The 27254-nt window shown below is 41.7% G+C and overlaps 1 protein-coding gene across 1 annotated transcript in view; it reads right to left on the reverse strand.

Annotated features, from left to right (window-relative positions):
- CSMD1 (CUB and Sushi multiple domains 1) overlaps positions 1-27254 on the reverse strand; it is a 1645367-nt gene that overhangs the window by 442123 nt on the left and 1175990 nt on the right. The window contains exon 11 of the mRNA XM_040490416.1: positions 16422-16534. Within this exon, the coding sequence (XP_040346350.1) occupies positions 16422-16534 (113 nt within the window). The remainder of the gene's footprint in view (positions 1-16421; positions 16535-27254) is intronic.

A 27254-nucleotide genomic window follows, 5' to 3' on the forward strand; every position in this document is an offset into this window, starting at 1 on the left:
AAGCAAGCCTTCTGACGGCAGAGAAAAAGCCACGGGGCTGGGGAGATGGGGAAGCAACCCTCTGCAGTATTCTTCAGGACCTGCCCTTCCCTTGCGACCATACGACATGCAGAAAATCATCTGATTTTCTGACTTCCATTTTCATCCATACATCCTGCCTGTCAGGATTTACTACCGTCACAGACGTTGGCTGGGGGTGTCCTCCCCTCGGCCTGTCCTCGGCTCTGGTCCACAGATGTGCCTCACTCCTCCAGGGCCCACCTGACTGTATGACCTCAGGCAAACCGAGTCATGACCCTCCGGAACCATCTTCCTCCTACTTGAGCCTGTGGTTACAAATGAATGTCTCCCCTTCTCTGATAAAATATAGGGAGCACTCGGCACGCAAGCATCTCTGACCTACTCTGTCCCGTGCCTGGCACAGTTTTATTCTAGGCATCGTTCAACTGTTCCCTACTGTTGACAACCTAGCTACCTTGTCTCCTCATTTCCATCTTGGCGCTGACGTATTCCCAGAGGAGGGATTTCATTATCAGAGGTAGCAATCACCTCTCTTTTGGCTTGCTCATCATCCCTGGAATCAGTGTCCCAAAGAAACCAAATATTCATGGAACTGTTGAGTTCTATTTTTCCAGAGCTGGGAGAAGAGCCTGCAGGGGATCTGTGCCCACCTCTCACTGGAAATGGGGCTATCAGGGGCCAGAGAAACGCAGAGCAAACGGACGAAAAACCGGAGCTCTAGCTCACATCTCTTGGCTCAAGTTCTGTCCTCGGCATGATCCTGTCCCGGGGCCTGCTCTTCTGGAACCTTCCCACCAAAGTATGGAGCAGCCTGCTCTCCCCAGATAGCTTTTGTTCTCGTTCACCTCACTTTGCATGAATCCCTTTTATGCTGGCTCCTAATTCCCTGCAGAAAAGCCCCTTCCCCAAACGGAGCTACACATGCTGATAGATTAAAAAAATACATCTCAGAGAGAATGCTTTTGAGGGGAGTCACAAAGAACCAAACGTGATGGAAAGACACTCCTGGCTGAGAGCCCTAGCGAATGTGTGAGGCTTAAAATGCAGGATATATTTAGAGGAAAAAAAAAAACTAGTTCCACTTAGAAATTTGGAATCAATAAAGTACAACGTTTTCCATTTTTAAATCAACACAATTTAGTAAGCCCCACAAGGACTCTACTTTGTTCCAATCACTAAAATTGTAAAGGAAGCAGGAATATGGAACAAAAAAATATATATACATAGTTTGTGGGGTCACGGAAGAACAAAGGAAAAAAAAAAACTTTCAGCCAACTGAATACCATTGTATCTGGCTCTAGAATCCAGGCGGTGACAATGTCAGACAAGGTTTTACATTCGAACACTCACAATGCCTGAAAAGGTAGGAAGACAGTACATGTGCCCCGTAGAAAAATAGAAATGCGATGTCCCTTCTAGAGCTACAATATAATCTAGAAGCACACATTGCTACCTTCAGTGATTCCACAACCCTTTGTGTGGTGCATCACCCACAACACGTGGGTTCCTACCGGGGCAGATACTGATGGCAAATGTTTCCCACACGAGTCTCCATAACCGTCTGAGCCCAGCTCATAACCCCTAACTAGTTGCCACTGTGTCTCACTGCAGCCCAAGCTGATGAGCCCCTCAGCCTAGAATTTAAGTGTCACCGTTCCCCATCGTAACCCAGTGTCCTCTTGTACTGCAGCATCCGCTCTCCAGGCTCATACGACTGATACAGTCAAATATTTCACATCAGTGATTTATAAATTACTCACAACGTGCAACCCAGGAACAACTAGAAACTTGGAGTAGGTGGTTCTCCTGATAAACATTTTTATTCAAGACGGGCAGTTCTGAATGTCGGCGTATTGTTACACAGATCCTTCGACCCACTCGATGTCAACAACATGAATAATGACCTTAAGCTCAATACTGTTCCAGCATGCGGTTTTGTTACTGTCGCGTGTTTGGATTTATTTTGTTTTAATAATAGCGCATGTGAATCCCGCTGGTCCAGAGGTAGGACACGTAAGCCCTGGTTGGATCAGTGTGCGATTTCCCAGCAGGAAAACAATGGCAACAATACAACACACACCTGTAACCAAATTACTTCAGCCCCTAACACGCAATTATTGATAAGTTTGGCTCCTACATCGTTTCAACTAAAATTTCTAACCAAATTATCACAATTTTTTGCTTTCTATAAATTATATATATATAATATATATGTTTCTATATAATTTCTTTTTTTTTAAATTTTTTTTCAACGTTTATTTATTTTTGGGACAGAGAGAGACAGAGCATGAACGGGGGAGGGGCAGAGAGAGAGGGAGACACAGAATCGGAAACAGGCTCCAGGCTCTGAGCCGTCAGCCCAGAGCCCGACGCGGGGCTCGAACTCACAGACCGCGAGATCGTGACCTGGCTGAAGTCGGACGCTCAACCGACTGCGCCACCCAGGCGCCCCTACTTCTATATATAATATAAATATATCTATATATAAGTATTCTATAATATATAGCTCCTATATTATAAAACAGCCTGTGTATATTATATGTGTATATAATATATATAATTACTTCAGCCTATATATACTTATATATATTTATCTATGTATTTACCTATATATATAAAACAGACTATATATATAAAATACATATGTTTCATTTCATATACATGCCAGTACATATATAATTTCAGCATATATATATATATATATATATATAGACTATATATATAAAATATACATATCACATATATATTTCACTAAATAATGCTTTAAAAAAACTTCATCCCAAGAGTTATTTTATAGGTGTAATTTTCATTCTCACCTATAGTAACAATTTTGGTAAAATTTGAGAGCTACCTGATGAAGAAGTTTCCAATAAAGGTGCTTGAAATAACACATCTGTCAGCTGATACGCCATTTTTCTCATTTGTCTACATTGTTTTTATGCACACCACTTTGTTCCCCATCCACAAACTTATACATATTCTCTAGAAGAGCTTTGCAAAGGTAAAGTAGCAATACAAGCACACTTTTATTGTCTATCTTTAAGCTCACTCTGTTCTCACATCAATATATGGCTCTCACTGTCTATAAAATGATGTGATAAAATAAATTTGTTTTTTTTTCTTAGTTGAATTCCTAAACTACGGAATTACCAAGCCAAAGGAGGCTACTAGTATTTTTAGAAGCAATCACAAAGTTGTTTCTATGAACTGTAAGCATTTCTTCTGTAACTCCTGTTTCGTACACAAGGAAAATGGTGTGAACTCTGAGTAACAAAACTGCTTCTCTAAACCAGGTAAGCTCTAAGCACGCTGACTTCTGACTCTATTGTCAAATTGCTAAGCACCCCCCCACCTGGGGAGACTTATAATCAAAAGTTCCCATATACACTCAACATTAACCCAATCTTGCTCTAAATTTCATATTATCAGAGAAAAAAAAAGTCTGCTAGAAAAAATTTTATGAATGATTATGTGTAAGTAGTTTTAGCAGAGAATAGTTTGTTAGTTTCAGCATTTTCAGATACTATATACATATGCATATATATATTAATAGACGTATAAAACATATATAAACATATATGTGTATTAGCATAAATGAAAACATGAGATATATACATACTTATATAAACACCACACAATAAATGTTCAAAAACTAACCATTTCGATTAATACCAGCTTAGGCTTCAATTTTTTTATAGTAGTAAAAATGAAAAAAAACAAGTGAAAAGTAACCTGGCAAGAATATGACAACCAAAGATTTAAAAGGTGGCAGGCATATTCAAGAGAGGAAAGGATTTAAGAAGAAAGAACCCCAACAAGCTGTAAGGCAGACAACTGTGATACGTGGCTTCAACTCATTTGCAGAACTGTAAGATCGAGGTATTAACACAACGTGAATGTATTAATACACTGAATTAGAAATAGCATGTATTTTGCACTCGATCTCTTTTACTTACATTGTATAAAATATCAACTTTATTCTGTTTTCCTCATTTGCTTATCATTCCCCCAAACAGTCTTCTCTGTTGATTCTAAAATGCAGGTTCCCAGGAGAAGTGTATCTCAATACCGAATCCATGACTGACACCTGCTTGAAGGCCAGTGCGTATGAGCGGAGGGGATGAGCTCTCCAAATCTGAAAGGACTTCACTGTGTGCATTACAGCACAACACACTTTTGTTTGCTTACCAAGGTGAAGACGCTGCGTATGCTGGTATAGTCCGGAGACAGAAAACTGAATAAAATGGATTTCTTTTCTCAAGGACTGGAAGACGCACAAGACGCTGACTCTTCCGGATGGTCTCTTGGCGGAAGGAAGTCATGAGCCAGGGCTATTGGAGAACTCTAGAGGGAACGCTTAGTCCCCGTGAGCTGCGCCAGGAAAAGCCTCACACCTGGCAGCGCTCAACATGAAGGCCTTGAAGGGTGGGGAGAATGTGTCCAGGCAGAGGGAGGGAGGGGACCTGGCAGGGGAGGGGCAATGGCACAGATAGTAAGGTAGGGGCGTGGCCGATGTGGCATCGGCACGGTGCAGCTCTTGCAGAGACCGGCAGTCTGGAAAAGGGTGAGGAATTAGGTTCATCTCAATGGCTGTGGTTGGGCACCAGGGAGGGCAGACCAGCTGCCAGTGGAGACAGACACCGATTCATCAGACGGAACATGGGATGGGAAGGAGAGACAGGCGACACTGGTGTGTGTGTGTGTGTGTGTGTGTGTGTGTGTGTGTGTGTGTGTGTGTAATACAGAGGCCATGACAGTCCATGCTGACTCCTGGGGCACAGAGGGCGTGATACTCCATGCTGACTTGGGGGGCACAGGGGCCATGAAAGTTCATGTGGACTCCTGGGGCACAGAGGGCATGACAGCCCATGCTGACTTGGGGGACACAGAGGCCGTGATATTCTAGGACTTGTACCCCTACTTCCCATCCTTGCAGTGCACAGTATTAGCATCCCAGACCGTGGAGTCTTAAAGCATGTCGCCTCAACCTTGATTTGCATCCTAAGAAGACTTCCAGGTGGCCTGTACCCACACCCCAGTGGGAGAAGCAGATAACACTGAAGAGAAGTCTAAATACTGTGCACCCGGTGCACAAATGCATCACCTTGCCGCAAGGTGCCACCAAAACATGGCGGGCACCTGGAATTTATGGGTAGTCCAGGGAAAAGAGGCAACAGGAACCTAGTGGAGGGCAGCTATGTGCTCAGGGACTAGGAACCAAGGAAGCAGGAGTGCAAACACGAGAGAGTGAGGCAGGAAACATATGGGCAGATCTGTGTGTTTCTGCCTCACAGTAGCACCAATGACCAGAAAGAGTCTATGTTGGGTGTTGATTTCGTTCCTCTCTGACACTAGAATTCCATAAAACTTGTAAAGACTAAATTAAATTCTTTACAAAAGAAACTGGTGTGGACCTAAGATTATTAACAAAGGTCAAATGACTCAACATGATACTACCAATATCTAAACAATCCAGGCATTAGCTGTGGCTTCGGCCACCTTGCTATTAATTCACTTCGTTTGCTCATCCAGCTGACCCTTGAACAGTGTGAGTTTGAACTTCAAGGATCCACTTATACATGGATTCTTTTTTTTCTTAATAAAGTACTGTAAATTTATTTTCTCTTCCATATGACTTTCTTCATTACATTTTATTTAACTTAGTTTGTTATAAGAATACAGTCCGTGATACATATGACCTACAAAATATGTGTCTATGTTATCACGTGATAGTAAAGGTGATTTGGACTGGGCTACTGGTGCACTGTGACGCTTCCGTGACCAGCTAGGACAGATGCAGAGGAGGACTGCCTTAGAGTCCACCCCATACAATAGGAGGCTATTAATGAGACGGGCCTCACAGCAATCCACGAAGAGGAGAGAATGGGGCCATCTACCATGGCATTGCTGAGAATAAATGACACAAAATCATTTATGAACCTGCGGCTCAAATCCTTAAAGAGTGCAGGGAAATGACCCGGTGGCTGGCCGAGGTCAGATAAGAATGGACACACTGGACCATGTGAGTTTCAGGTCAGGACGATGGGAAGATCAAAGTGGCATTCCAGAAGCGACGGCTGGGCACCAGGAAAGTACACAACCCTGCTTCTGGTCCCAAGGGCAGAAGGCCTGGGGCATGGCCAATTTTATTTCAGAGGTGTTGATGAAAATACAGTAAGTTTGTTCTTCAGGATGTTAAACCACTGTAAAGCCTCAAGGAAGCCCACAGGAAGGAGAGTACAATTTACACTTGAGCTCCCCGTGCGGCGGGGTATTTTCCCTTGCTAGGGCTTGTTCTAGATTGTAGACATGCAGTCGTGTGCTCCCAGCTGTGGGCCTCTCTGGGAATTGGCTCAGAGGACTCACTTTATATCAGAGAAGGAGCCACCGGTGGCGACACGTATGGAGCCCACCGGTCTGGCCACACACCACAGAGCTGAGAAGCTCTCCGCCTGGCAGAGTGGCGGATGTCCCTCCGAAGGCATCGCTGTGAAGCCAGCTTGGAGACGACACGGTGGGGATGGGACTCCATTCTCCGGGACAAGGTGACCACCGGAAATCAACGGCCCTACATGTGCTGATCCCCCGTGGGTGGAGAACACGGGCCCGGGAACGGAGCAGTGGAAGCAGGAATAGCTTCCTCCCCTCATCCCAGGACCGACGCTCCCAGGTGTACAGGCTCGGCGGGTCCAGGTTCTTGGGGAAAATGTTTCAGCAGCGGAGACAGGAAGGGCCCCGTTACATTTGGTGCCCTACCTGCTGCACTGTCCCTGCAAGAGCTCCATGCCAAGGATTAGCCAGCAAGCAAAAAGCCTTCATACCTGGGGGTCATCACCCCAAACACGAGCAAAGAAAGGGGCGGAGTGCTGTACACAGTGAGAGAAGGGAAGGGCCCATGGCGGGGGGGGGGGGGGCAGGTCTTTGTGTCCCCTTGCCCACATAGGATAAACAAGGCATGAGCGAGAGGGGTGATCAGGCACCGGGACCCTCAGGGAAGTGGGTCTGGGTCTCCCTGCCTCATCAGCCACCTAGAGCAGCAGAGAGCCTGCGACACAAGGAGAGGGGGATTCAGTGGGGGCAGGAGAGGAGGGCGGCGTGAGGATGGGAGTTTTCTTAGGAAATGAGACCAACTGGACTCCTGGAAAAGCGGTTCCTGGGTGGGCAGAGCTGAGGGCAGACCCCACACTGTCCCACCTGAACATCCTCTGCAGAACAAGGCTGTCATGCTCTGGTTGCGAGGCTCCCCGCTGCACCCCCTCGGGAATCATCCCCCCTGGCTGCCCCCCCCCTCAGGAATCACCTCCCCCCTTCCCGGCTGCACCCCCTCAGGAATCACCTCCCCCACTCCCAGCTCCACTCCCTCAGGAATCACCTCCCCCTCCCAGGGCACCCCCAGCCGCAGTGGAGGGGACAGAGCCCTGTCTGCTTGTCCAGTAGAGGAACAGGTGCAGGCTGTCCTGGATCCTGTGCTCCCTGGAGAAGCAGCCAAGGCCCCAGGCACTGCTCAGTGTCCCCCTTTCTCTGCTGGGCCCCCTCCCAGGGGCCCCCAGGGCACGTCCCCTCCCACACAAATCCCACCCACCCTCAGCCTCCAGGACAAAGGCTGCTTCGTGGTAGATGTGAACCAGGCGCTGGAAGAAGGTTTTGTGGGCACTTGAGATACAAGACCGTATCTGTGGTGAAGAACGCTGAGTGCTAGCACTGCTCGGTGAGGTGCGCCTGGGGATTTGCGCAGAATTGACACCAAAGTTTACCTGAAGCTACTTCACGCAGCTTTCCCTTGTCTTAAGGGTTTCAGGAACCGCTGTGCTGTTCTGACAGGCACGCTGCTGCCTGACTCTGGGTAGCGTATCTCCCTCACACTAATGGCCAGGGGCTGGAGCTCAGGGTCTGCATGGACCGGCGGGCTTTCCTCTGTTCAGAGGCCACACACTGTGCATCTAATTTCACATGGGTTCCTTTTAAATGCGCAGATACACAGATGATGAGGAAGCGTCTGTGCCGAGAAACTGGATTAAATCCAACGATACAGCAGAGAAACACTGTATTGGTCAGGGGTCCCCAGAGAAACTAAGCCAAGAGGATGTCTGTATATCTATCTATCTGTCTGTCTATCTATCATACCTATCTACCATATCTATCTATCATATCTATCAATCATACCTATCCCTCTATGTATCTGTCATATGTATCTATCTACCATATCCGTATGTCTATCATATCCAGTTACCATACCTATCAAATCTATCCTATCTATCTACCCATCTATCTACCTCTCATCTGTCTACCTACCCTATGTATCGTATCTACCTACGATATCTATCATATCTACCTACCATATGTACGGATCATATCGAATCTATCTACCATAACTGTATATCATATCTAGCTATCCTATCTGCCTACCCACCTACCCACCCACCTACGTATCACCTGATCTATGGACAGAGATGACTGTAAGGAATCGGCTCACATGATTAGGGAGGCTGAGATGTCCAGACCCAGGCGCCCCAACGGTGTAAGAGCCAATCCAAATCCGAGTCTGCATGCTGGGGATGGAGGTCCCGGGTTCCAGCTCAAAGCCTGTCAGGCAGAGAGATGAGCTCTCCTTCACTCAGCCTGCTGCCCTACAGGCTCACTTGACGGGGCTTCGCTTCATCATACTTTGCAGATACAGTATTATTGTTATAATTTTTTACAAATTAAACATCTGTGGCAACTACGCATCGAGCTCTTCTACAGGCACCACTCATTCTAACAGCATTTGCTCACTTCATGTCTGTGTCACATTTTGGTAAATCTTGCCACAGTTCCATTTTTTTTCATGATTCTATCTGTTATGTGATCTATAATCAGTGATGACGACTTGCTGAACGAAAGCTGAGGTGACGGCTAGCACTTTTTAACAATAAAGTATTTTTTAATTAAGTTGTAGACGAACACTGACTTTGAGATCTAATGCTATTAGGCACTTAGTAGATTATGGTATAGTGTAAACATAACGTCGGTATGCAGTGAGGAACCAAAAAACCTCATTTGCCTTGGTCTTAATGCAATGTTTGTTTTATCACGGTGGTCTGGAACTGAACCCACAAGATCTCCAAGGTATGACTGTAGTCAATCCTTTGACTGATCGGACGAAGCCCACCCACACTGGGGAGGCAAAGTGCTTTACCCAGTCGACTAATTCAAAATTTAGCCTCCTCCCAAAACAGCCTTGCAGACATACCCAGAATAATGTCCGATGAGGTGTGCGGGCCTCCTGGCCCAGTCAAGGTGACACGTAAAATTAACCATCACAAGCATCTTGAAGATTACACATCCATGGTGTGTCTGTAGTACAGCCCGCCAAGACAGCAGGCATGCTGCTGTGCGACCGTCCTCTGTTCCCCTGTACTCAGTGCTCCACGGAGCACCACCTCCCGCTCGGCACAAACGCAGAGGCCCGAGTACAGGAGGAAAGGCCAAGCTCATCGTCACCCACTCCCATTTACAAAGCGTTCACTGCACACAGGAGATAGTTCTGTTTCTGTACAAAACAGAAATGCTGAACTCAAATTATTTTACTGAAATAACTCTGAGTGCAAGCCTGAAATAGATCTTGTTTTTACCACACGGCAGCACATCACAGGGAACATTTCCTTTAATTTACCCCCTGCTAAAATTTAAATAGCTATGGCAAATTGCATAAAACATGATTTGTGGGAGTGCAGTTCATCAACATGTGTGACGGATACCAACTGAACGTTATTTCTGTGACAAAACAGACCCAGTTAGTCCACGTGAGTGTAGGAGGCGAAGCCGTAAAATGCGGGCCACCACTATAGCAAACTCCTAACTGTTCAGACACGATATCCAGGCAATGAGTTTGCTTCTTGGCAACCCTCCTCAGTGCTAGAAGTGGCAATGGTCATGAACTTCATTGAGAATAGATTATTTTCCTTTCCTTTCTAGTCCATAACAACAATATGCTAGAATGCGTATTTTAAATGTATACAATGGCATGGTCTATTATACTATAATAATATTTAAAAATAATCTTAATGTATTATTAAATGTAAGATTGGTTTACAAAACATTTTTTTGATTCTCAGTACTTACTTTTGTAACTTATAATAAGTAATTTAAAGTATAGAGTGGAAAAACTATGTACTAAACCTATGTTAGATTTCCATATGTTACTTTATATGTATATTTTTTCATATATATTGCTTATATGATTTACACATCTATAACATACATATATATGAGTTATATAGATTATTTAAGTATTTGTAGATTATATGTATAATCATAAAATTATATAATAATTATACATACATTAAGTCTTATACGGTTTGTTTAATAGGCTAGTATGGCTTTAGACAGCTGCACCATAATTATTTATACCATATTTTTTTATCTTTTGGATTTTTGAACAGGTTATATATATACAAAAGTTTTAAATAAACCTTTAAACAAAATATCTCCCTTCCCCTCCATCACTTTCTCAGATATCTAACATACTTCCCTAAAACACTGTCATTTTTTTACACTTTACAAGATACGTTCTCCAATAATTTTCTTTTTTTTTTTTATGTTTATTTACTTTAGTTTTGACAGAGAGAGAGCACAAATGAGGAAGAGATAGAGAGAAGAGGGAGACACAGAATCTGAAGCAGGCTCCAGGCTGAGTTGTCAGCACAGAACCCGACATGGGGCTCGAACTCACGGACCATGCCCTGAGCCGAAGTCGGTCGTTTAACTGACTGAGCCACCCAGGCGCCCCTCCAATAATTTTCTTATGGTAAATTATGAGTTAGCATATTGTCTCTCTTCTCTCTCTCTCCATATATATATGTGTGTGTGTGTGTGTATATATATGCATATATATGTATATATATATGTATATATATGTGTATATATATAAATTTATGTTTATAATTTACATTAGTTGATATTTTTTTTGCTGCTCTTGAATCATCGGTGGTGTTCATGTTTGTATTTTAGCCTCCAAGTTTTGCTCTGTTCTCCCCTTGAAAGTCTGTGATTCCCAAGGAGAGCCAGGCTGTCCTCTGTGCTTCCCCTCATCGGTTAATGTAACACAAACTCTTCATCTAAAGACAGAGTTCATCAAGCATACTATGCAGGCATCTTGAGGGGAGGCCATCCGGGCCAATGTCTCCATGGGGTCACAGCTGGGAGCAAATACAGAGAAGTGGGGCTCCCCCGGGACTAAGAACCAGTGTGTTGGTGGTACACAGGTAGCTGGGATGGACCCGAGGTTCTCCCACATGAAACCATCTCAACATCACTGTGTGTGTGGGGGGGGGGGGGGGGGCCCACCAGGAGAGCATCTATCAGGTAGCTCCTGTGACAGAGAGCACTGTCCAAAGCAGCAGAGGCCATGGGTGTCTCACGGTAACAAGTGTGATGCAAGATCTGAGGACCCCAAACCTTTCGTATCTCCTAGAACACCTGGGGAATTCTCAACCTCTTGGTGCGAGGGGGGTGACGGGCAGGTAGCAGGTAATGTGGGGCCCCTTCAATCATAGCATGCTGTTAGGATGTTGTCTCTGAAGAAATCCAAGTTGATTTTAAAATAAGAGAATGTGGCATTTCTTGCACATCAAGATTCCTCTGGGGTTTGTAGATGAAGAGACAAGCCAAGATTTCAGACATGGTGTCATGTGCATTGAAAATTCTGGAAGGATACGTAAGGAAAAGCTGAGAGCCACTGCCTTTAAGGAAGTTTCCTGGCCAAGTCAGAAGGTGAAGAGAAAGGACATTCACTATCCTTACATATTTTATCATGAGCTCTAATATTTATTTATATAATGAAAAGCCTTACTTATAGAAAAATCTCAGAATTAACAAGAAAAATGTGTATGAAAATAATGGCTAGCATTTCTCATTCTATGTGCTATGGGATTTCCATGTTTTAAGTCGTGAGTTCTACAACGAGACTTATGAAGGAAATGTCATTACTATGCTCTCCCTTTTTTCTACACGAGGAAGCTGACACCCTTTAAGTAACCTGGCCTAAGTTATAAAGCTAGCAGATGGGAGAGCATATACCCAGGGTAGTCTGGCTTCACATCCTGTATTCTCAAACACCTCACTATGTTAGCTAAGACCACGCATATCAACACCCAGAAAGTTAAGTCATATGTGATTATCAGCTCTATGAATTTTTTCTGACAATGCAATTCACAAATATCTATTAGTTTAAGGAAAATAATGCAATTATTTATATTTTTGACAATCACCTTTACACACGGTTTTTATCATTAATTGTTACTTTAATATAGCACTCTGGAAATACCAACTTCTAGAATGCGAATATCTTCTTTTGATGTAGAACATTCTCTAGAATGTTTAAATCCTCAAATCCTGTATTAGTTATTTGTTTTCATTATCCTTCTGACTTTGGAACGTTATTTGGTCAAAAGATAACATGTGGTCTTGAACTGGAGATCTTTCAAGGGTTGATGGCCGTCCACGTTTCCACAACATCTCAGGGTATGGTGATTTATAGACTATTGGGATTGTAAACAGAGTACTGATTACAGCTAAATGCGGTTAGAATTAATGCTGTGCGGTCATTCAAACTGAAATACGACGCGTGGAAGAATATTTATATTTTAATCGAGAACACTTTCATTTCTTAATAGTCAAGGATCCACAGTTTAGCAAGGATGCCAGTCCCTCTCGGCTTCACACTAGAAACCTTAGGATGTGTGTCTTACTACTGCTGGAGTTAATTCCTGCAATTTTCCCTGTTGGGAAGTGTTTGCTATTTCACTGAGGCTCTTAGATTTCACCAAAGGCAGTAGCGAGTATAGGTCATGTGGAAAGGATTACACCTCTACTGTGCTATCTTGAGTAACTGTACAGTCATGTAGAAGTTCAATTAAAGGTCAAGTCGAAATATCCAAATGTCAGGAAGGATTCAGCAATTATCTGTGCATTCTAGTCTTAACCTTTGTGTGGGGTGTGCAACAGAATTTCTTATTAAGAAAAGCCATCAGTTCCCCATCCCATCCGATGTTTCCACCAAGGAGGAATCTTGCACAGTTTACAGGTAAGTAAGGATGCTGGTGCTGGGCCCGCCTCACCCCGGAAGTCTTCAGTGCCACGACTACTTCCGCTCACAAGGAGGGTGCAGCCATGCAATGATATGTTCACTTGAGCTCAGGACACCGTCACTGTCACCCTGCTTACGGTCTTGGGTTGTAAGACGCTTTTTAATGACCTGTCTCAGTGGTCTTGCTATGCAATAACTTCTCAGTACACTTTGTCAGTTCCTGAATTCTCTACGGCGCACAATTAGAAGACACGGCATTCTATCTCTGCTCAAATCCCCAGAGTAAAGGTGAAGACAATAAAATCCCATCTCTGCAGATTGATTTGTCTAGTTTTCATCAGTACATGCATGTACATATCATGTTAAAGATTTTAATAAACTCAGCAAGTGACGAAGGAACCACTAAGACATTTGAAGAACCATTTCACAGGAGAACTCAAAGAACAGACACAGACAATTAGCAATGCTGACATGAGTTTTATAAGAGACCCTGAAGTCATCTATACCCACTGGGTGACAATCGATCGTGTCCTGTCTACACAGAGTTCACAAGTGTGTCTGTAGTCAGGGATCACCTGCCCTATTATCAGTTTCCTACAACTTTCTGAGTAGTAAAACAGTTCAAGGAAAATGATGGGCACAGATCACTACTTCATCCGTTAACCACTTAGAGTGAGCTGGGCTTTGAAAAAATAAGTAGTGACATACACACACACACACACACAATATACATATATATACATATATACACATATACATATACATACACATATATACATAATACATATATATATATTTTTTTTTTTTGCCAAGGCCGACTTCAAAAGTTTTTCTGACAGTAATTTACAAATTAATTCTTTCTTTTTAACAGCTCCCCTCGAGTAAAATAATCCAAATAAAATTGCCACCATTTTTACTGTATTACAGTACTTTGTATCATTTCTTAGTTCCCTAAAATTTTGAAACTTACGGAAAGTATTTAAACTTTGAAAATGGAAATAGGTAAAACACAGATTTATGCTTTATTCTAAATGGCTACAGTATATTTTCTTAGATTATAGTTTAAATAGTTTCTTTGTAATAATTGTTTTTTTTTGTATTAATAAAAATATATGATTGGGTGTATTTTATTTATTTTTATTTATTTATTTTTGAGATAGAGACAGAGTGCAAGTAGGGGAGGGACAGAGAGAGAGGGAGACACAGAATCCAAAGCAGGATCCAGGCTCTGAGCCGTCAGCACAGAGCCCGATGCGGGGCTCAAACTCATGAACTGTGAGATCATGACCTGAAGTCAGACACTTAACCAACTGAGCCACCCAGGCACCCCTGATTGGGTTTAAAATGTAATTTCCTGGTTATTTTGATAAAGCGACTATCTGTTCACAGGCATGTGCATACAGTATAAGGTTGACCTTGAGAAGACTTCTCTTGACTTACATTCAAGACAGTAACAGGTTCTCAATCTTGTTAAAAGTAACTTCAAATCAGTTTGTGGCTCATTGAATGTATGGCAGTGTATGCAAGTGACAACTTAAATATATCTTTTAAAGTTTCATAATTAAGTGGTTTTATAAATTAATTTATAAAACTTTTTAATATGAGATAATTTTATTGTATCTGGGGACACATATTTAATCTCTTAGCACAAGAGAACAATTTCTTTCTCTTTGTCAAACACATACAAGATCTACACTGAAGACAGAGGATTTGCACCCATCATTTGTATAATCCGAAATGAAGAATTTAACATGCTCCCAAGCCTCTTTCATGTTTCTTTCTTGAGTCAAACTATTTGATTGTTGATCTAGAGAACACCAAAGTGTGTCGTGAAAGGAAAATGGTGTGTGTGTGTGTGTGTGTGTGTGTGTGTGTGTGTGTGTGTGTATTGCCAGGTAAAACAGATGTGCCTATCTATAGCTATTTTAGGTGCCCTGAGGTCTGGATAGTATGAAGATCAATTTTCTTCTTTGTACTCTGAACAATGATTCTCTCTCTCCCTTAGTGCACACTCCATTCTTTGCCATCTCCGGAACGCAGGAGGGATCAGCCAAAGCATTGTGGTGTGCTCTGAGGCACTGAAGAGATGCCTTTGACTGCCGCCCATTCTGCTCCCGAACAGACATGTACAGGTGGGGTTATGGGAACTAAATCTCAGAAGACCCCAACTGAGAGGCAAGCTGCTTGATCTAGTTGTTTGGGCGGGGGGGGGGGGGATGGGGGGGGAGAGTGGGAAAGAATTCTTCTTTTCTCTCTTGGAACCAAGACACAAGTCTACTTTTTAAAGAGGTAATTATTGAATAAAGACTTGTGGATGGGTCTGGTGTCTGGGAGCACAGTAGGAATGTCACTCGTTTCCCAAATGATATTTAAGGATACTTGAGCAGAGGGAGGACCGGGCGGAGGCTGACAACCAGGCAGCTACATCTCAAACCAATCCTTAAGTCAAGAGCAAAATATCTGGGAGGTTCATAAAAGTTTACAAATAGAGATCATCTCAGGTTTTTTATACTGTTCTTTCTACTTCTGTTTCCATTATAAAATTTTGCACAATAGTTGTTTTAAATACCAACCTGTATGTTAAGGTTAAAAGATATCTCTTTCCTACGAAATCCTCCCACATGAAACAATGAAGGTAGAGCAATACAGTGGGGATATTTTTAAAGATGCACCAGACTAAACACGATGCCTTGGTTTATGAGAACACAGAGCCATAGTGCATGATGGAAAACCACTCGCTGAGACAACGGCACCTGCATGTGAATTCAGAGGTGAAGCCAGCATCTCCAGAGTAATTATAACTCACAAATCCCGGAAAACATTTATTTTTCTCCTACACCTGAACTCAGAGTAGTATTTTCCTCCAAGTTCATGTAGATTTCTGTTCTCCATGAAAAATACACAACACACACACACATTTTTGTATGAGTGTGTATGTAATGAAGCTTAATTAAATTAACGCAACTCCAAGTCATACTTTGTTCAAAATATTTCCCTTAGTCATAACCATAACATCTCCCTCTCAAAGAGATAAAATGCCAATATCCACAAGCATAAAAATGTTTCATAGCTTGTGTTTCGTACTTAGTGTTGCTCTTTATTTCGACCTAATGATGGCACACGTCATGGCAAGCTAGGCTTTCCACAAGTTAAAAGTTCTTTGCAAAAAGAACTGTAAGTAGGGTTCTAATTAAGGAAGTTGCAAGTAATTAGTCCCTATTTTTAAACATTATTGTGACATTCCAAATTTACTTATGTCTAACTCACTGAGAATGGTCCTTGACGACTGCACGCATGCTAGTTTCAGGGGTCGGCAAGCGCGTCGCGGCCATACCTTGGTAAACAGCTTTAAATCCAGGCGAGGCGATGCTGTCATCAGACTGCAGGTGCAGCCACATCTGGTTGCTCATGCTCACAATCAGGTCAGGAACACTGGAGCCAGTGAGTCTGCACAGGACAGAAATGTCGAAACCGTTATTTGAATCGCCAAATATCTCTACTTTTGCTTTGAAGGTCTTGCTGCTTAAACAAACAAGTACAGGTATATACATCGTAAGACCTTGCTTCAAAGAATCCATAGCCACTTGTAATGTGTATTTATACTTCAGCTTCAATATTACAGCCGTTGTACAGTAATTATTCTTCTGTGATCGAATTTTGTATCTTTCATTTTAAAAACTGACTTAGGGTGACCAACTGCCCTTAGTGTCTGGAGCGGAAGTCCTACTCTAGGTGCAGGACGATGAGTGCTAAATCCGGAACCCGTGGTCATCCCGTGTGACGGACGGATATCTCTTACTGCTGTATGGTTGTACGACATCACACCATCAACACGGAAACATCCCTAAGCTGAGAAGTGTTCTGATTCATTCACATAATGCTCAGATTGTTTAGTTTCAATTATCATGTACCTTACCACACCATCTCTTTTAGAAACACATCATAGGATGGAATATTATTCAGCACTAAAAAGAAATGAGCGATTTTATCAAGCCATGAAAAAGAACTTGAAAAGCTGCATAGTGTACGATTCCAACTCTATGAAATTATAGAAAAGGATATATGTGTGTGTGTGTACATACACACATACATACACACATATATGCACATAAATATACACACATACATATATGTACACACACATGTACACACACACATACATATATATAAAACCAAAAGTAACCATACATTAAGAGAATATCAACAAGAAGTGTGTGCATAGCTGAAACAGATTTGGCAAGTGTACTCAACTTTCACTCTGCATATTAATGTCTAGGTCACACCAAATGGAAGTTTCAATGAAACAATCATTGGGCATTAATAAAACAGTCACATAGTGGCTGCTGTCAGCCAGTGAAAAGAAACACTAAATCCATTGACTGAATTCAACACGCTGACAAAAAGCATGCCGAAATAGAAAAAGTGTAAGAAAAAAATCAATTCAACCAAAATAAATGTCTCTAATCAAATAGGAAGCTCTGCTTTCAGCAAAGTACTTTCGGGAATAGGAACACATGATTCGCCCCATCAATCGCATCATTTGTCTATCAACCCAACACGCTCACCTTGGGCGGTACAGAGAGCCTGATTGCGCAAAGGCAGATGAACAATAGTCATTACATGTGAAGTAGCTCATGCAGTTACACACAAATTGAAAAAAAAAAGAATTACAGTGAGTGATGTGCAGGCGAGTGATGTGCAGTCACTAAAAACATATTTCTTTTTGAAGACTGTTTCTTTGTTAGAGACATTGCTCTCTTATATTTGGTGTCGTATTTGCTTGTTTGGTTCGAAGAGAGTTGTTTTTCTTCCCTTTGCATGCATTTTATCGAAACGTAACATATCACAAAGTGCACAGAACATAAATGTCAAGTGTAAATGTCTATTTACTTTGACTTATGACTATAAAGCTATAATATTTCTTCTTCTTTTTGTTAGTTCTTACAAGGAATACCTTTTCCTAATCTTTTACTTTCAACCCACTCTACTATATGCATTTCATGTTTGCCTCTTGAAAGCAGCATATAACTGTGTTGTATTCTTTTTAATTATTTTATTTATATTATTTTATCTCATCAGAGAATTTTGACTTTTATTTAGAATATGATTTAATGATAAATTAGTTTTTTGTTTTTCCTCTTGTCAATTATATTTATTTTTTTACTTTAAATTTTTATTTTTTTATATTTTTAATGTACATCTAAGTTAGCATATGGTGCAACAATGATTTCAGGAGTAGATTCCTTAATGCCCTTACTCATTTAGCCCACCCCCCCCACCCTCTCCAGTAACCCTCTGTTTGTTCTCCATATTTAGAAGTCTCTTATGTTTTTCCCCCTCCTTGTTTTTATATTATTTTTGTTTCCCTTCCCTTATGTTCATCTGTTTTGTCTCTTAAAGTCCTCATATTAGTGAAGTCATATGATATTTGTCTTTCTCTAATTTCTCTCAGCATAATACCCTCCAGTTCCATCTACGTAGTTGCAAATGGCAAGATTTCATTCTTTTTGATTGCTGAATAATACTCCATTGTGTGTGTGTGTGTGTGTGTGTGTGTGTGTGTGTGTGTGTGTGTATAGGCTCTTTACATACTTTGGCTATTGCTGATAGTGCTGCTATAAACATTGGGGTACATGTGTCCCTTCAAAACAGCACACCTGTATCCTTTGGGTAAATGCCTAGTAGTGCAATTTCTGGTTTGTAGGATAGTTCTATTTTTAACTTTTTGAGGCACCTCCATACTGTTTTCCAGAGTGGCTGCACCAACTGGCATTCCCACCAACAATGCAAAAGAGATCCTCTTTCTCCGCATCCTCGCCAACATCTATTGTTGCCTAAGTTGTTAATGTTAGCCATTCAGACAGGTGTGAGGTGGTATCTCATTGTGGTATTTCCCTGATGATGAGTGATGCTGAGAATTTTTTCATGTGTCAGTTGGCCATCTAGATGTCTTCTTTGGAGAAGTGTCTATTCATGTCTTTTGCCCATTTCTTCACTGGATTATTTGTTTTTCTCGGTGTTGAGTTTGATAAGCTCTTTATAGATTTTGAGTACTGATTCTACCTGATATGTCACTTGCAAATATCTTCTCCCATTCCGTTGGTTGCCTTTTAGTTTGTTTCCTTTGCTGTGCAGAAGCTTTTTATTTTGATGAGGTCCCAGTAGTTCATTTTTGATTTTGTTTCCCTTGCCTCTGGAGACATGTTGAGTAAGAAGTTGCTGCGAGCAAGATCAAAGAGGTTTTTGCCTGCTTTCTCCTCAAGGATTTTGATGGCTTCCTGTCTGACATTGAGGTCTTTCATCCATTTTGAGTTTATTTTTGTGGATGGTGTAAGAAAGTGGTCCAAGTTCATTTTTCTGCATGTCGCTGTCCAGTTTTCCCAGCACCACTTGCTGAAGAGACTGTCTTTATTCCATTGGATATTCTTTCCTGCTTTGTCAAAGATGAGTTGGCCATACGTTTGTGGGTCCATTTCTGGGTTCTCTATTCTGTTCCATTGATCTGAGTGTCTGTTTTTGTGCCAACTTTTAAATTTTTTTATGTTTATTTTTGAATGTGAGAGAGACAGTGTGTGAGTGCGGGAGGGGCAAAGAGAAAGGGGACACAGAATCCAAAGCAGGCTCCAGACTCTGAGCTGTCAGCACAGAGCCCAACACGAGGCTCGAACTCACAAATCATGAGATCATGACCTGAGCTGAAGTCAGATGCTTAACCAACTGAGCCACCCAGGTGTCCCTGGTCAATTATTTTTTAATTAAATCTCTTACTTAATAGCTTTTCTCTCCCCCAACACTTCAAATATGTTATTCTGTTGTCTTTTTACCTTTTTTCTTTATACTGAGAAGCACTCTATCAATCCTATATTTGCTCTTTTGAAAATAATATTCATTTGCTTATGCTGCTTTTAAGATATTTCTTCATCCTGTTTTTCAGAAGATTTATTGTAATGTGCCAGTATGAGGATTTCTTTGTATTATCCTCCCTGGCTTATGGAATTGCTTGAATCTCTACCTAGATGGCTATTGTCAGTATTGGAAAATTGTTAGTGGTAATGTTTTTGAATACTGGTTACGTCCTATTTTCTCTCAATTTCTTTCTTCCAGAACTCCAAATGTACACACACTTTCTGTACATTATTTTTTCCTGATTCAGCCGGGATTTTTTTATTAAACCATCTTCTGGTTCCAATCATATAGATTAATTATAGTGGATAATGTATCTTGCAATTCTTAAACTTCCATTTGACTTGTTATAGATTACAGTTTTCTGGCAAAATTCTTGATTATTTCACTTATCTTTTAAACACATGCACCATAGTTAACTGTCAGAGTCCTGAATGATAACTGCTACGTCAGGATATCTTGCTCCTTATCTGTCCCCTCCCTCTTGGTTGCAGACATTGCGCACTGTTTCTGGACACTTCCGGTAATTTTTGATTGAATGTCAGACCTTGTGCATAAGCCATGCTAGAGGTTCTGTATGTTGTGACCTTCCACTGGGAGTATTTAATGTTCTACTGGGAGTATTTAATGTTCTTCTGGGAGCAAAGTGACCACTTTGACCCATTCCGTCACTGGAATGATTCACAGCTGCATTTCAGGCATGTGGTTTTCCTAGTGCTTATCCCCTTCTGGGTCACAACCCAGAGAACACGGTTTTTAGTAGTAGATCTTGTCCTTGAAACAACAGGTCTGAGACACCTTTGTTTCCTTAGCACTGAAGATTCCAAAAGTTCTGCTGAGCTCTGTAGACCAGTTGCAGCAAAGTTTTGCTTGGGCTCATTCCTTCTGATTCCTGGAAAGTTGGTCTTGGGCAAATACATCAAGGACCAAAGTCCAGCAGATGCCAGGTTCCCATCCCCATGATTCCCTTTCCCTTGACATCCTGGACCCCCAAGTCCTCACAGCTTTGATAGCCCAATTCAGGGTCCCCCATATCCCGTGTCTCCCAAAACCACATTCTCTGGGTCACAGACACCTGTTTGCCAGGATGCCCTAAACTGAGAGTCAGACAATGCCCCCGGAAAAGTGATTTGTGAAATCCAAGATTCACCTTCATGCATATCTGTTCTCCCTTGATTTCTGTCTTCTAAAATCCTGGCTACCTTATATTATTCTCTTATGCCTTAAAATTTCTGCTCATTCATTACTGTAATCAGCTCTCATAACTTCTCGGTTAGAGGTTTGGTCGAGTATTTCTGGAGGAAAGGGGGGGTTCCAGTTGCTCATTTTTTTATATGACTTATTTCTCTTCCTTTATTTCTCTTGGATAACATTTTCTAGACTATACGAATATAAGAAGGGAAGTCTGATCTTACTCAGAGCCATTACAAACAGATACTTGTTGTACCTTAAGTTAAATTCACTGCGCTGGGTAAGAAAACGAAGAGAAAAGAACAAGTATCATTTTGTTGTAAAGTTTACACAAACGTAAGAAAGAAAGTATTATAACCCTTGGTTTTTCTTATACGCTAATATATTGGCTTTTAAGTTACATGTAAGGTAAGTGGAGGAGAGTGCTTTTTTTCTTCTTTTTCTTTTTCACTGAAGTACAGTTGCCATACAACGTTATATTAGTTCCACGTGTACATCATAGTGATTTAACAACTCTACACATTATGCAATGCTCACTAGCACTAAGTCTAGTTACCATCTGTCACCATAGTGTTTTACAGTATTACTGACTGTATCTCCTATGTTGTACTTGTCATCCCTGTGACCTATTTATCTTATAAATGGATGTTGTGCCTTTCAATCTTCTTCACCTGTTTTACCCACTGGCACCCACCCGTTTGTTTTCTGTATTTATGAGACTATTTCGGGTTTTGTGTTTGTTGTTATTTTTTGGATTCCACATATCAGTGAAATTATGTGGTATTTGTCTTTCTCTGATTTATTTAAGTTAGCATAATACTCCCTAGATCCACCCATTCCATCCGTGTTGTTGCAAATGGCAAGATTACACTCCTTTTAATGGCTGAGGAATATTCCAGTGTGTGTGTGGTGTGTGTGTGTTACACACCACATCTTCCTTTTGGAATAATTTATCAATACCATTTGGAGGTGGAGTCAACACCCTTCTGATTTACGTTCCCCACTGCCACTCTCTAATCACCCGTTACACCCCCCGCGACCTTGAGATTCATGACATGACTCTACCTCACTGCTCACGTCTGTCATCACCTCCCTGCAACTCACTGGCTGACGGCCATCTCTACCCGTGGATGGTCAGAGTGTCCACATGGATAATTCTGGCACACAATTCGTGGTTCCTTGATCCTTTCAACCCCAGTGACGCCCCCCTCCCCCGCTCTCAGACAGTGCAACTGCCCTCATGCTTGGTACTTTGCTATACTTTGTATCATCTTAACCGCTCTCTCTGGCCACATCTACATGTGATGTGAACTGTCATGTGCTTGCGCCCCACTGAAACCCACTCTTTAAATTCCTGGGGCCTCTATCATTGACGTCATTATATTTTGCATGCTGTGGACAATGCAGCTGATACTCTGATGCAATGTCTCAGCCGTCCCTGCCAGCACTCTTGAAATTCTTACCATCTTCCATGGATCTAATAAGACCCAACAAGCCCCTCTATCTTCCTGTAAGTTGATGAAGAATTCGCTGACTCATACCAGTATGTCTGGACCTGTGATCTCCAGATTCCCGCCAGCCACTCAAAAAACACTCTTTCCCTGGGCCACATTCGGTGTCTTTTCCCTTCACGTGCCACTAGCTGATATCCCAAACTATCTCCACCTTTCTCAAGCTCCCTCCCAATCTATTTCCCTTTATCTCTGAAGAGAACTTTATTTGCAAATATAGGAGGAAGAACATGGAAGCAATCAGACAGGAACTACCTGCCCCTCAGAGTCTCTTAAATCCCCCCTCATAGCATCAACCACCTCGTCACGAGAAGTAGAGCGTGAGAGTGCCTTCTCCCCACCACCCGTTCATCACTAAGTCCTACTAATCACACCGCATCCTTCTCTCTGTCTCCACTTTCTCAGTTTGAGCGCTGATGTTCCCAAACCGGCATCACGGAGGCAGCCTCCTAACGGCCTCCTGGCTCTGTAGTCCTTTCCCGTCTAAGGCACTGGAATTAACTTTAAGTTGTCAAAACCTGAACCACCATGTAGAAAATGTTCACACATTGAAAAGACCTATGTTGCCAAATTTACTACGTCAGAAATACTTCTGGTGAATATATTTGAATTTCTTGTACTTATGCACTGGATGTTATTTTATTTCCATCTACGTCAGTCTGTTGATTCACATGAATTTAAGTGAGCTGGTGCAGGGCTACACTTTCCACAAAGTTCATTCAATCCAAAATCAGATTAGGATTTGTACTTCTCTTTAGAATTTAAGCCTGCTACTTATTTAACTGGTTTATTTATGAAAAGGATTGTGAGATGGTAGTCACAATATTTTAAAATAATTATTTTAACATTATTTAATGCTTTTAAAAATTACTTAAAAAATCTTAAAGTACTTTTGTGTTAGATTTTTAATCTTAAATTTCATTTTACAACCATTTAAAACAAAGGAAAAGAATTTCCCTCCTGTTCTTTTGTCATGTTTCTGGAACTATTTCCATTTCCTGGCACTGAAAAATGAATCTTTAGAAACAAAAAGCAAATGTTATTGTGACCCCTGCAACTGCTTATCTGTTTAAACAGAATTTTTTCAATTATTAGTACCTGAAAAATAAAATAGATGTTTGTTTTGATAAAATACTTTAATAGTCAGCCTAACTATATCATTTTAATCACTTTTTTAAAAACAGCTTCATTTCTTCCTAAATTGACTTTATAATACACAGTATTTTGGTTTAAAACTAAAGATAAAATGATTCTAATGAAATACTAAGTAATTTGACTTACTTGTTAGAAAACTACAATAAAATTTTCTTTTGAGAAAAAAGCCATTGTATTGCAGGTTCCCAGCTTCCTCTTGCCCTCTGTCTCTACAGTGGAATTTCCAACCTCCACACATATTGTGCTCCACGCAGCCATATTGACCTGTGTAACCAGTCTCCAAAAATACTGGCAGTTCTCGACCTCTAGGTGTTTGGTAACTGACATCACTACCTAGGATGCCCATTCTTCTTGCAGAGCAGCTAAGAATTCTTAAAGATTTGAGGGTTCTCACTAGGCATTTCTTAACTCCCTTAGACAATGGAAGATTTTTTTTTTCTCTGACCATTGTAGAATTCTGCATATGCCTCATTTAAGTCAAACATATCATAGGCACCTACTTCAACATCTGTTTCCTACTGAATTCTGATTTTCCCTGAGTGCAAACTTATATCTTGGTCTTTTTATCCCAGACTCTGGCATATAACATTCAAAATTTTTGGAGTAAACACATCAATAAAAAATATAAATTAACAACCATCATTAAAATTCGCTAAATATCCACATGTTTAAATTTTATAGGAATATTTCCAAATGATGAGTGCAATCTTTATTGTATCCTAGAATATCCAGGACTTGGTTTTTAGGGTTCTGTTACAGCTCTGTTATTAATTCACCCTTAATTTTCAATAATTCTTTTGCCTCTAAGCTTCCTCATCTGTGAAATAATTGCATTTAATCATATAAAAGGAGTTGTGGAAATCTAACATTCTATGAATTTCTGATAGATTTCAGAGAAGACAGAGTCAGCTTGCATGAAGCGGTTTGATATGTCTTCTGTAGTCAGTCCCCATGTTGAATGGAAATAGGCAGGAAGTTCCACTATATTAAATGATCAGGCCAGGAAGAAATAAATGACTTTGATTATATATTTGTTCCTTGGCTACAACCAGGGCACACTGAGTTGAGAAAAATCTCAACTCAAAATCTCAACTCCTTCATATGAAAGTGGGTCAAAACCATAATTGTACCCACAGGACACAGTGACTTCATGATGTTTTGACAGCTGGTAATGATACCATCTATAGGACAGCAGTCTCATTTCTGAACAGATCTCTTCTTCAGCCCTTGTGAAAAGGTTCAACAGTTCTGTCCGTACATACATGACATGTGTCTGCTAGAAAGGGTGGCTAAGCCAATCACAACAATGTCCACGCAATGTAATGCCTCCGTGATCCCCGTGTTTTTGCTTATGTCAATAGTCTGTCCCTGGTTCTACCAAGTAGAATTGCCGTGTGAATATACCACGGAGCCTTCGTCTAGTCACCCACTGAGGGCATTTACACAGTTTACAGGTCTTTGGCAATTAGGATAGTGTTCACGTACACATTTGTGTAGGGTAAGTTTTATTTCCCTTGGGTAAATACCTAGGGGTGGCATTGCTGGATCTTACCATAAATGTATACTTAAGTTCATAGGGAACTGCCTGCCTGTTTTCCAGAGGGGATGTACCATTTTACATTCCCACTTGTATTCTCAGGAATTATGTAAAGTATAACTCCATGTTTGCGATAAGACAAAACTATAGTGATGGAGACAGATCAGCTCTCCAGGGTCCAGGGTCCAGGGACCAGGGAGGAGACTTAAAAGAAAGCAATGGGAGTTTCGGGGGTGATGGAATCACTCTGTATCCTGATTTTGGTGGTATAGATACTTGTATAGCTGTATACCCACAGCTTCGATTTTACTGTATATTAATTTAAAAAAACACAATAATTTGCTCAAACCTGGATATGAAAGAGACCCAAGAGTGAGGATGCCACAAAGCTGTGTAGTAGAAGCCCTGGAATAAGTTATATGTGCATTATTCCTGCAGGTATCTAAAAGGAAAATAGTGCACTAAACCTTTAAAGTACTCATTTTAATCGTAAATTGGGCTGTTGAAAACTAAATGCTCTTCCTAAGTTGCAAGCTGGCTTAGAATTCACTGATTTTGAATTTCTTATAGTGCCTTACTGTCCATAAACTTCCTAAGTTCTGCAAAAAGTGTAGAAAAAGCAGTTATTTAAATTAAATGTTTTATTTGGCCATCTGTCTTAATTGGGTGGACCTAGCGAGTACTAAGGAGAAGTGTGATTAATGAATTTAGAAGAAGACAGAACATGAGATCTGTTCAGGTACCTGGACAGACCATTCCTCGGATGAGGTAGTAAGATTTAGATGCCCTGATTCAGATCCCTAGTAACAGTGGGCAGACACAGGGGCGCCTGGGTGGCTCGGTCAGTAAAGTGTCCAGCTCTTATTTTTTTAATTTTTTATTTAATTTTTTTTTAACATTTATTCATCTTTGAGAGACAGAGAGAGACAGAGCATGAGCGGGGAAGGGGCAGAGAGAAGAGGAGACACAGAATCGGAAGCAGGCTCCAGGCTCCAAGCTGTCAGCACAGAGCCTGACGCGGGTCTTGCACTCACAAACTGCGAGATCATGACCCGAGCCAAAGTCGGACGCTCAACCGACTGAGCCACCCAGGCACCCCCCAACGTAGTTATTTTACAGGTTTCTGCCGTTGATGGCCGCAGACTATTTAAAGGTGTATGGACTGGCCAATCCTGACATGGGGACTCTTTTTACCATTTTTCTCCACTAGTCGCAGTTCTAAACGCTGGGAATGGCAGAGGAGAAAACCAGAAGAGAACTTTGAAGGGCTGGAGTAGAAGGAAAGCTGGTTTGGGACCCGGCACCAGAGAGATAGCAAAGCGCCAGCTGTCTTCCTCATGCAAACAGAAGACCAACCAGACTGGTGTTTGCCAACCCCTGACCAGACAAGAGAAGGTTCCAGATGAGCTCATCCTTCTCTGGGATATAAATGATATTCCTTTAACAACCTCAGGCAGCCAGGTAGACAGATGAAGGGACTCCAACAGTGATATGTATACAGGGAAGGCCTTTACTTTCCTCATGAGCCTGGGGTTCCCTTTTCTGAGGAAAGATACCACAGAGGACAGAACCCATGAGAGACCCAGCCACACCGGTGATCCAATCAAGGCAGATCTTTGTCCCTCAGCACTGGGGGCTGAGACTCTCCTCCCCTCCCAGATCCACAGGCAGAATGAGGGGTGAGGGGTAAGATGGGGGAGGAGGTGCTAGTAGGGGGACCTCACCAACTCCTGCCCTCCCAGAAACATCGTGGCCCCAGTAAGGAGGAGTACAAGAGCCAACAGAACCAGATAAACCAAGCTGATGAAGACAACATCTTCAGGTCTCTGATAACTAACCTGTCATTGGAACCCAAGCCCACAAAGTTGCC

The sequence above is a fragment of the Herpailurus yagouaroundi genome, unplaced genomic scaffold, assembly GCF_014898765.1.
Source record: "Herpailurus yagouaroundi ecotype Mexico unplaced genomic scaffold, PumYag 181, whole genome shotgun sequence".
NCBI lineage: Eukaryota > Metazoa > Chordata > Mammalia > Carnivora > Felidae > Herpailurus > Herpailurus yagouaroundi.